Source organism: Heterobasidion irregulare (assembly GCF_000320585.1).
Source record: "Heterobasidion irregulare TC 32-1 unplaced genomic scaffold scaffold_04, whole genome shotgun sequence".
Classification (NCBI taxonomy): Eukaryota; Fungi; Basidiomycota; class Agaricomycetes; order Russulales; family Bondarzewiaceae; genus Heterobasidion; species Heterobasidion irregulare.
The window spans coordinates 651,128-662,358 of NW_009258200.1; the positions used below are offsets into that span (position 1 = coordinate 651,128).

Consider the following 11,231-nt stretch of genomic DNA (forward strand, 5'->3'; position numbering starts at 1 on the left):
GAAGCAGCATAGAATGTGCCACATCTTTACCTTCTCACTGATAAAGCAGTAGTACTTACTATTTCCTGCTAATTAAAGACTTCTTGGTATGGAATTAGTGCTAATATCATAACATTAGAAACCATCACTTTAGCTATAGAAAGAGGTAGTTCCCAATTTGGAAATCCAATCCAATGCTCACAATGTATTGCCCCTAATTAGGAAATTAGACACTTTTAGATGCTATTAATACTTTTAGATACTTTTAGACACTATTAGATATAATCCAGAGCTAATACAAGGGGGTATTTTTCTAGATGCACAGTGTGCCTCGCATCTCCAGGACCCAATCACCACCTTCACTACTAAATAATCAGCTTTACCAATTGGATCCAGAGATACCTGGCAGCCCATACAATGAATCATTGCTTTGGCATGGAGGAAATTGGCTGCAGGGGCTTGAGACAAGGTCTATGAGGAGCTGTGTATAATATACTACTGTATTCTGCAAATTTCCCAAAAAATACTGATTATATTGATCTACCCAATACTTTGTGAAAGCATTCTGAGAGTTTCTGAGAGCACAGCTGCATTCATTATGACATTGAGCTTATATCAAGATAGCTACTATAAGCAAGTCATCGGAAAGACAAGAATTTTTGGGCCTTTTCACTCAGTCTTACAGCTTATTTTGATATCTTTCAGCTTATGCTCTATCTTGATGATATAAACCTGTTGTCCACAACACAGCTTCCTTATCATTTTTCATGTCTTATACTGTCTTATTTTACTTATCGAGCCATATAAGACAGAAAACGCAACTTGTGTATTTCCTGATGGAACCGCTATGCGGGTGTGGCAGTCGCAATAGGTACATGGGACTCAAAAATGTGGTGGCCTTCCAGATTTAAGAATGGCGATGGGCGGCCTTCCGGCATCTTCTGCGGCGACTTGCGACTTGCAAATGCAGTCCCCACCATAAGAAGACTGGTAATCTCATTCGCTTGTCTCCCATGTTTCATGCACAAGCCCGAAGTACAGTGTGGATGGATCTGCAGCAGTTACAGTGGATAATGCTATTTTTGGCCGAGTCCGCACATACGAAACAGTCAGCAGTTCGTTATCGACCATCTGACGACACGCTTTCGCCATTAACCAGTTGTTTACACGGTAGCATCGGCAAGCATTTTCTCCGGCAACTGTCTTATAACAGCATAGCCACATGAGGCTCGCTTGATCGCTCCACTATTGCTTTGTCTCCTGCTTCTCATACCATTGTCCTCTTCATGAAGAAGCTCGTTAGACGGTGCTCTAGGCCTTTGCCATGCTCAACCAACACTGCAATTGCTGGCATTCGAGACACTCAATGAATCTTCGAAAAGAACGGGTTTAAGGTACTACCACATATGAGTTGGTCATGAAGTCGAATCGCATATCCGGCGTTAGAGCACCAACCGGCGGCTAGAAAAGGCTGTGGCTTTCAGCATTTCGAGCAAAGCAATGGGTGCACTGTATCACTGTAACTAAACATGTGCCAGCCCAATGCGGCTTCTGCATCGTTGGTAACTTTACCCGCGTGGTTCATCTGCTTCATCTGGTCTGTTTGTTTCGGACCCACCTCCCGGAATGTTGTGTATATGCACCTTGTGAATTGTACAGACGGATCTCGGTTGCCATAGTAGACAAAATTTGGTGTCTCCACATTGGGTTAGCGGACCTCGGTCCGTCACCAACATTTGAGAATGATCGATTAAGTTCTTGCCAAACTTTCATTCGGGTGCAAACCCCTTGAAACGTCAGTATACACGAGGCTTGCGTGTCTTTAACTTTGCTTTGTTTTCTGTAGATACGGCAATGAGAAAATTTACGTAGAAGTAATTCGATCAGTCCAGATGAATGTATGCAGGCTGCCTCATCGGCAAGCCACGTTGGACGACTCAGGGCGCTCCAGCTGTGCATGGTACCGCGGAGTTTAAACCACGATGTGGCAAAGCGAACACGCCTCGGTCACGACTTCAACGTTGGTGGCAGTCAGCGTGATTAACGAATACTGCGGCCCTCCAGTGAGTATTTAAACTAGGGTCACTTGCCTAGTGAGTATCCTTCTCATCATCCCTCGCTATCTGCCACTCACGGAATGTCACAACTCCCCCATCTACAGAGCTCGCCAGTCAATAACAAAAAGTCGTCAACAGAGCATTTCTCGAGTGCAGAACCCCTCTTGGCTGCATTCGACTATAAAGTACTTGTTCGGGAGATGAGGAATCAATTCATTGGATCTATGCCCCCTAGCTCTTTCCTGAAAGAGTTCTTGCCGAGGCTTGAACAAGAACCGGCCCTGCCCAAGGGTTACTACACTCTGTTTGCCAATCTTGAGGTCGGAGACGGTTTCGAAGAGAGATTTGTACGTGTTACAAAATATCCATGGTTTTGTGCGTCTGTTGACTTGCTCCTGCACACCGTAGGTACAAATGGTCGAGACAGCGGGGCTGTGCCCTGGTCTGGTCCTCGTCGACACACATGAGAATTACGACGCGAAGTACAAGCGGGCACCTGACATCTCAGTCTACAAGGATGTTCATGGCCAACCCAAAACCGACTTCCGGCTGATGGAGCTCCATATCGAGCGCAAAACGTTACATCAAGACCCGTTCAACGATTTACCGCCGCGTGCAAAGAAGGCGCTTCGCGACAAACACGTCTTTGAACACAACACCTCCAAGTCCAATCATTCCCGTGGCCAGATCGCTTCTTACACAGCCGCGCAATTCAACTCTCAAGCTAGGACCTTCTCATTTTCTATCATCTTCATAGATCAGTTCGTTCGGTTGATTCGCTGGGATCGAGCGGGAGCTGTCGTTACCAGCCGTTTCGACTGGAAGAGCAAGCCTCGAGATTTGGCGTTGTTTCTGTGGAGATTCACGCGTTCTTCCGATTCTGTTCGTGGATATGACACCTCGGTGTCAATTCCGACAGAAGACGAGATTCAACGTGCCAAAGTTGCTTTAAAGCAGCGGGCTCTTGAAGTTGCAATGGCTCAAGGTGGAACCGAAAAAGATATTCTGAACCCTCCGTATTCGTCAGACGAGACGTTTCAAAAATTTTGTGTCGTCGATGATGGCCCCGACCGGAAGGATCATTTCTTTGTGGCTTCTTCTCCACAGTGGTGTACCAACAGTCCCACCGGTAGGGGCACGAAAGGATACGAGGCACTAGACGTCGACACGGGTAAAGTGGTGTATCTCAAAGATAGCTGGCGCTACATCGCGGAGGGATATGAGAAGGAGGGCGATACTTATCGGCATCTCATAGACAGCAAGGTCGAAAGAATTCCGCGTCTAGTTTGTGCTAGTGACGTCGAGGGACATGAGACACGCACTCACGAGTTCCTTAGGAAAAGATGGTGCTGTCGTACATCTGCAGTGAAGCATCATGGACACCATCGTTTGGTGCTTGCGGATTTGGGACGTCCTCTGAGTCAGTACATTTCGACGAAAGAGCTTTCCCAGGTCATGTCAGATGCTATCGAAGGTGAGTACACATTCGATATCGCGCTTTCTTTCGATTGATCGTGGTATGAAATTGTAGCCCATCAACAGGCGTATGACGCGAAAGTATTACATCAAGATATTAGCGGTGGTAACATCTTGATCACGAACGAGGGTCGTGGCCTTCTTATCGACTGGGACCTGTCTCGGAGACAAGTAGGCGACGCGCCTGTGGCCAGATTGAGGACGAGGACTGTGAGTCTCCATTCGTTCATTGTGCTCTTGTGCCGCATTTACTAATCGATCTCTCAGGGTACTTGGCAATTTATGTCTTGTGCCCGTCTTTTTAACCCTGGAAAGCATATTCACTATTTCTGGCATGACCTCGAATCCTTTCTTCACGTTTATCTCTACCACACTATTCTTTATCAAGCAAGCAAGATTCCTGAAGAAGATTACCTATGGATTATCCCCCAGTTCGGGAAATTTTTTGACGGGTTCATTGCTGCACTGACAGGACCAGACATCGGGGGAGAGCTCAAGCTTGCGTACTTCCAACCCTCTACTACATGTTTTCCTCAAGACACCTTATCGAAATTCCTCAATAAACTTGTGGTCGACATCATCTCCGATCTTCGGCATCTTTTTATTCCAATCTATGCGCTTCGAGCGGCAAGCGATAGGTACCTCTCCGCAACGCTTCCCTCCGTGAAGGAGGCTCAAGAAAGCCTCAGGTCATCGAAATTGCTCCTCGATATCTTCAAATCCAAGTTCCCAGAAAAGGGCTGGACTGACGACAGAAGCGACGGCTTGTTCGGGAAACCGCCCGTGATTAAGAATGCCAAGCATCTCAGCAAACGAAAGGGCGGAGATGCGGAATTGGACGGCAACAAAGGTGGGCGAAAAAAAAAGTCTCGACAATCCCAAAATGTATCACGCGAAGCGTCTACTCTCATCTTCTCTACCATTGACGAAGCATCCGATGTCTTTGATTGATAAAGCATACTTGCGCTATGAATTACATCCCTTTCCCATCTCAAGTCAACCTTATGCATCGCTCATCTGTACCATACCTTGCTTCGATCCGGACTCAATGAATGTAACATCCTTCATATATGTAATAAATAACCATGCAATGAAAGGCAGACTTCTAACCTAAATAATTGATTGTCGGAGTCATATAATCGGTGGGGTAACGATGTGATGTGGGCGAATGGAGAACTCCTGCGACGAATCAGCCCTAACGAGGTTAGGAGTGGCAAGTCAAAGTGAAAGTCTTCTAGAATCTCATCTAAACTTGCCTCTGCCGCCTCGAGAGTCAAGCTAGCCCTAGAATAAAATAAGAGGATGATAAATGTTCAAAGGCACGATGGCTCTGAATCAGAATCAGTGTGATGACTGCCCTCATGTACCGCGCAATCGTTCCGAACTTCCCATCGAGATGTCAAGCTGCAAGTCAGACGTGAGTCATCCTTTTCTCCATTATTCTTGTTAGGTTTCAGATGAATGGAGAGTGGAAGCAGGGCACTTTATACTTAAATCTCCCGCCTTCCCAGGCATGCAAGCTACAGAGTGTGGGCAGACCAGAGACCGCGTCGAGGGCGTGTCCCGTGCTTCATATTACTGATCGACGAAACACGGCGGCGGGGGAAGTCAACGAGAGGGTTGATTGTTCACGCACAGAGCAAGATAACAAAATAGACAAAAAATGAGGGAATAAACAGAGAGTCACAACGAGGTATCCGAACAAAAAGCGTAAGTGGACGTGAATGGTCATAAGGTCATCGTATCGTGAAAATCGAGTTTAACACAGTATATATGGATATTTAGTTGAGAGCGAAAAGATAGATTATTCAACATAAGCAGAGGTCGACCGGCAAGGAAATGAGTGTTAGGCTTGGGTGTCGCAATCAAGGTGAAAAAAAAAATCAAATAGGTGGAGTTGAAGTCCAAACGCCCGACGAAGAGAAGCTGCGAATGAAGACAAAGACCGAGATCAAGAGAAAGACCGTTTCAAAGCTTGAAAAGGCTTGGAGAACCCATAACAGCGAGACCGGCCAGCGAGCCCAAAAGAAAGCCAACTGTCAAGACCTGAGCTGTCGGCCAGCCGTACGCTTCAGCACGACCCGCAGGACGACAGCACATACACCTAATCCAACGAACAGCACATACGAAGGTAACGCAGAGAACGAGTCGGGTTCAAAAATATCAGCCGCAGACGAGGTCGTGTCAGGTTGAGGGCGACGTCGCTTGTGTACACGCGAGACGACGCGAGAGAGCACCGCAGCAGGGCCAGGGACAGGTTTCGCTGATTCTGCGGGGAAAGATTGAGGCTCAGGTCGTATTTCGGGTAAATAGGCGGTGGCCAACGGGGAGGGGGATGCAGCCAATGCTTCGAGCTCCTGGGCCCGTTTCTCGACCTCGCGAAGCCGCGCGAGCTCTAGATCCAGTTGCGCTTCGCGCTCCGCTCTCTCGACTTCTGCAACGACACTGTTCGCTTCTCTCTGTGCTGTCTCGATCTTCCGTCGGGTCTCAAGCTCTCTCAGGGTCACCAACTCTGCGTCTCTCGTTGCCTCTCTTTCTTCCATCTCCCGCACCTTGCTTTCCACCTCCTCCAATCGACGTCTGAATTCCTCCAATAGGTCCCTGGTTTCTTTGACCTCTTGCACCATCTCCTGGACCTTCGCATTGCCGTCGTCATCGTCATCCCCATTGGCAAGGTCTTCAATCTTCACGTCTTCATCTAACGCGTGTTCCTCCTGGCTCGTCTCTTCGAGCGCAGGCTCGAATATGGCAGTGATAACTCTTCGTTCGTCCTTCGCACCACCTGCCTTGACCCTCCCACCACTACTGCTCCCAGAGCTACATACGCTTCCACTTCCACTACCTTCCTTGCGCACGGTTTCAAAGCCCTCAGAGTCCCCGATCTTCTTAACGGTCACGCCGATGTCCAGGTCCTCCCAAGCACGTGCGCCCCACGAGCCCGATGGCAGGTCCGAATGCTCGGCGAGCAGATCCTCGATACTTGGCTCTTCCTCGCTCTTCAGCCCAGTGGTTGTCGTTGTCGCCGCCACCTCAGCATGCGTGGACCCACTAGCTTCTACGCCATCCGAAAGATCAGGAAGGGCAGTGTTCATTTTCAGCGGAGAGGACGACACCGGGTCGTCTTCCACATCACTCCCGTCGATGCTGCCCGCACTTTCGCGCTCCCATTTATCAACCATTCCCTTGACTCTTCCTTTCTTGATTCGTAGTGCGATGGTCCGGCAAAGAGGCGAGCCCTGCTCTGATTCTGACATAGAGAGATCAAGAGAACTTGACGACGACGCATAGAGATTGGAAGAGAACGGATGAGACGCGGGAGGCTGGCCGGGCGTCGGCGAGGTCTCGCCGTCGGGAGAGCCCCAAATCCGGCCGCGCAGGACGTTCTGGCGGAGGTTGCGCGAGGCATTGAGTAGCGCCCTTCGCCAGAGCAGGCTCACACCCAACCTATCCGCGCAGCATGTCAGGAGAAATGATTCAAAGATACATCGTCACATCGTAGAATGGAACGTACGCTTCAAGGTCCTCCTCGCCCCAACGCAGGAAAACGCGCCCTGAGATCTTCATGTCGCGTACCCACGCCGCGATATCACGCGCGACGGGCTCCGGCACGGCAGGTGTCGTCGAAGAACGCACGCGCAGTGCGGAAGCGAGATACGCCGCGAGTTGCGCGGGGGCCCACAGCTTGGGATTGGGCTGGGACAGATCTTCGAGGGCAAGGCCCGCGGTGCTCGCCTCACGCTCTGCGGGATGGAGCGAAGGGAGCGTCTCAGAGCGCTTGAGGCGCCGCGGCGGGGTGTTCACATCGTCAGACGCGCTGCGTTGAAGGTGGGCGATTGAGTCTGGGAAAGGAATCGGCGCAGGCGCAGGAGAGGAGATGGAGACGCTGGTTTCGCTGCCAGACAAGCTCGTGGAGTAGCGATGGCCGCGATATTCTGACTTTCTCCGTGTTGAGCTGCGGGTCGGGCTAGTGCTCGGATGCGGAGGTATGTAGAAGTGTGCTATCTGCGTGCTGTGTCCGGACGAGTTGGACCGCGAGAGCAGAGCGGTGGATGTTGTTTTGATGGCATATGGGTGGGGATTTGGTTTGAGAGGGGATTCATGCCGCGTAGGTGACTTGAGTAGGAAAGGGGAGCCTGGTGGGGTTGCTGTCGCAGCGCTCATGTCGATCGTTGATGGTCGATGTGCAGGCGAAAATTTGGAAGTTCGGTCAGTCTATCACAATGGGTTTAGCACAAGGAGATCAAAATTCACCCTCACTTACTTTATATCCTGGAAAGAAACTATCATTGATAGGAAGCGAGGGGATGCGGATACGAGCACTCACTCAAGCACAGCTTAGATGGTACAGTTTGTTTCTTATTTGACTGCTTTCAACGTCTCGTCTGCAGTGGGTTCTCTAGGATATTGTGTTCAAGTCCGCACCGCGGTGATTGAAGGTGAGAAACAAGATACAGCCTGCGAGCGACGACGCTGGAGACGACGGACGGGAACAACTTGAAAGAGGACTGAGTTTAATTGGCACTACTTACCGGCAGGTATTACGTCATCGTATATTTATGTCGCGACACGTCGCAACACAGGCTCAACCACAACACTCACGTCCGATGAAGAATTTCACTCCCGAACTAATCGACTGTGTCTTAAACAATGGGCTAACCCATGCTGACCTCCTCGTCATGAGAGCGATCAACAAGGATATTTGTCATTTCTTAACACCTCGCATTTTTCGACAAGTGCGGTTCAGAGATACCTGGAAGAGTGCTGCAGCATTCGAGGAGTTGCCACTATGTCAAGATCCGGCTCAGCATATGAAGGAAATTAGTTTCCAGTCTATAGACGCAGATGATGAAGGAGAAGAGGTTTATATTGCAGAATTACAACCGGATGGTGGTAGGCATTCATCCATTTCCTTCGAATCCAACCACTATGACCTTCTCATCACTGCTCACAGACTCCTTCGAGGATATGCCACAGGAACGGGATCGGCCTTTAACGGCCGTCGAGGAGCAATCTCACTCGGCTTTTTCCAATCTTAACATGCTCCCGAATCTCAAATCTCTAGCACTGACATTCGACCCAAATTTGGAGTACATACCAAACCTACGTCGCCAAACCATCATTTTTGAGGCCATTGCACACCAATACCTACGCTCTCTCGAATCCATCATCATCAATAACTTTATGGCTGTATTCGCCCCGGTTTACAAAAGCCCTTCCTTCCTTGCCCTCTTCAACTCAGTGTCACATCTGCGCCTCATGATCTTGCCTCAGACTGATGGTGCGGTGGACAATCGCACTGATTTCTGGCTCCAGATAATCCAACGTCAAATTCTCAAGCCACGTGCATCCCTCCCCCAGTCCTTGGTATCACTCACATTCCATGGCCAAGCTTTCGACTCCGCGGATCCCGTTGGCTTCGATTCTTCGTTCAGCTTCCGCTCGCTCAAATTTTCTTTCCTCACATTTTTGTCATTGAAGTATTTTTTGTTCGGTGAGAAAGCCTCTGACGGAGTCGATTTTATCATCCGACACAAGGAGACACTTAGGACCCTCGAGCTCAAATCGTGCATAATCCTGCTGCCCTCGGCAGGACCGCGACGCTTCTGGTCGCGCGTCTGGACATGTTTCTCGAAGGAGCTGCAAGCTTTGACGTCGCTGCATGTAGAAGAGGAAAAAAATCATGTGAGGTATGGCATTGACGACGGCGTGCTATTCGAGCCCTTCACTTACGGGGAAGAGTTCGAGGATCTCATAGAGCTCCCTGATCAGAAGGAGGACGATCGGGCTCTTCAGTCCTTTCGCTTCGTCACGCGTCCTCTATCTTCACCCGCATACACTAATTCTCCCCGTCGTTCACCGTTGCTGACCGACGCTCAATTTTCATGTTAAGCTTTTTTCTCAAACTGCTTCCCCAAACGTTATATTTTGATGTGATTGTTGACTCGCGTTCTAGGTATGTACCTTTTAAATCGATCCATCCTACGTACCCCGATGCAGTATGCTCGCAATTTGGATTTGACTTGTCGATTTGATCGACGAGAAGTCTATACGCGGCTATCAGCCTCCAAGTGGCGTGATCATGTGGTCTTGGGGTTTTTCTGCTCCCGCGACGACTGAGCTATTTTCATTCCGCGACCCCAGCCTTCAAAACTTCACTGACAGCGATGGACTCAATGCCCCTCGAACTCCTTGACTATGTTCTCGATAATTTCCACGACTACTGGGGTCTTCTACCAATGAGAAGGATAAGCAGAGTCTTCTGTTATTTGGTAACGCCCCGCGTTTTCCGCCAAGTACGGTTCAGAAATACATTCGAGAGCATCGCAAAATTCAACGAGATATCTCAATGCCGAAATCTGGCGCCATTTGTAAAGGAAGTCCGTTCTCGAATAGCGGGTACATCTTGGGATGGGTACCTCTTATGAACAGCGATCGAAAGATGGTACGTGACCGCTCTTTGCATTTGAGATCCGAGAAGATGAGCTCATAGACATCCAGACTACCCCATCACACCTCAGGGCTTATTCGAGCCTATAACAGCTATGGAAACGCAACTGGCCCTTGCCTTCCTTGATATTGACACCTTCCAGAACCTTAGAGCTCTGTTCATAGTGTTTCCTCCAGTGGAGGATGATTACTTGTCAAATCTACGGCGACAACTTTTTGTTTTTTCTGTGTTATACGGTGTCGAACTGCATTCGCTCAAATTACTCACAATCAACAACTACATTGTCTTACTAGCCCAACACTACTGGGACCTTGACTTCTATTGCCTGTTTAACTCATTGTCACATCTACACCCTAGTGTCTTGCCTCAGTGCGACGACGGACTGGAACACTATGGCGACTTCTGGGTCGACGCGGTCCAGCTTCGGATACTGCGGCATGTCTCTCTTTCTCGATGCCTAGCATCCCTCTCGCTCCGTTCGGTATCCAACAACTACGATGATCCCATGGGTTCGCAATCTCGTTTAGTTTTGAAAACATTGGTTTTCCTTTGCTCGAGTCCTTTTCCTTACAGTATTTCTCGCTCGGTGATGAGATCTGTGATGGCATCGGCTTCATCAGGCAGCATCCTTCTATACTCTGGACTCTTGGACTCAATTCGTGCCCACTTTTGTTACCTTCCACGGGACCGCTACGCTTCTGGTCGGGCATCTGGAACTGCTCTGCCGAGGAACTGAAAGCATTGACGTCCCTGTATGGCAACCTGCTATGAAAACGTAAGCAGAAGATCACATTTTGCATACAGGATTCCTGGAACAGTTCTCAGATACTCAATTATATATCATCGTCTAGTATCCGATACTCGAGGGCAGACTTGACGAGAGACAATTCAGGGGCAGCAAGCATCAAATTATAGATTAGATGTTTGTTTATTGATCCTCAATTTCAAACCAATAAGCTATTACATTGGTCGAGGATGAGCTCAAAGATATGATCAACACCCGGTAGACACGTAGACTCGTACACAAGCTCGGCGATGTCGCGCGCAGACGCGACCACAGTGATGCACTGGTCGACCATATGGTCCGGGCACGCGGAGAGGTAGAGCACGTTGTGGGCGGCGGTGCGGCAGCGGCGCCTGACACGGATGAGGGCGGAGAGGTCGTGCGGGGCGACGTGCATGTAGACGAGGCTGAGCGGGATGGGGAACATTTTGCGCATGTTGCGGAGGATTGAGGGGAGAGAGCGTGCAGGGGCGGTTCCGGCTGGACA

The 11,231-nt window shown here is 49.4% G+C and overlaps 4 protein-coding genes across 4 annotated transcripts; 3 read left to right on the plus strand and 1 right to left on the minus strand.

The window, feature by feature from the left end:
- Nucleotides 1-2,236: 2,236 nt before the first annotated feature.
- Nucleotides 2,237-4,463, plus strand: HETIRDRAFT_416737 (uncharacterized protein; the record flags this gene model as incomplete). Its single annotated transcript, XM_009546669.1, has 4 exons — nt 2,237-2,383; nt 2,445-3,510; nt 3,568-3,722; nt 3,780-4,463. The coding sequence occupies 4 exons, from the start codon at nt 2,237-2,239 to the stop codon at nt 4,461-4,463; spliced, it is 2,052 nt and encodes a 683-aa protein (XP_009544964.1).
- Nucleotides 4,464-5,115: 652 nt separating this feature from the next.
- HETIRDRAFT_382686 (uncharacterized protein) lies at nt 5,116-6,331 on the minus strand. Its single transcript, XM_009546670.1, has one exon. It carries the CDS (start codon nt 6,137-6,139, stop codon nt 5,552-5,554), a length of 588 nt encoding a protein of 195 aa, XP_009544965.1. The 5' UTR covers nt 6,140-6,331; the 3' UTR covers nt 5,116-5,551.
- HETIRDRAFT_473759 (uncharacterized protein) lies at nt 5,116-6,800 on the plus strand (the record flags this gene model as incomplete). The annotated part of the gene is made up of 1 exon (XM_009546671.1): nt 5,116-6,800. Exon 1 carries the CDS (start codon nt 6,258-6,260, stop codon nt 6,798-6,800), a length of 543 nt encoding a protein of 180 aa, XP_009544966.1. The 5' UTR covers nt 5,116-6,257.
- Nucleotides 6,801-8,188: 1,388 nt separating this feature from the next.
- Nucleotides 8,189-11,195, plus strand: HETIRDRAFT_426227 (uncharacterized protein; the record flags this gene model as incomplete). The annotated part of the gene is made up of 7 exons (XM_009546672.1): nt 8,189-8,402; nt 8,464-9,304; nt 9,403-9,465; nt 9,807-9,954; nt 10,031-10,501; nt 10,581-10,735; nt 10,976-11,195. The coding sequence occupies 7 exons, from the start codon at nt 8,189-8,191 to the stop codon at nt 11,193-11,195; spliced, it is 2,112 nt and encodes a 703-aa protein (XP_009544967.1).
- Between the last annotated feature and the right edge of the window lie 36 nt (nt 11,196-11,231).

Bases quoted from the DNA above. Each gene is read 5' to 3' on its own strand.
- HETIRDRAFT_382686 (XM_009546670.1), bottom strand. From the start codon at position 6,139: ATGGTGCAAGAGGTCAAAGAAACCAGGGACCTATTGGAGGAATTCAGA.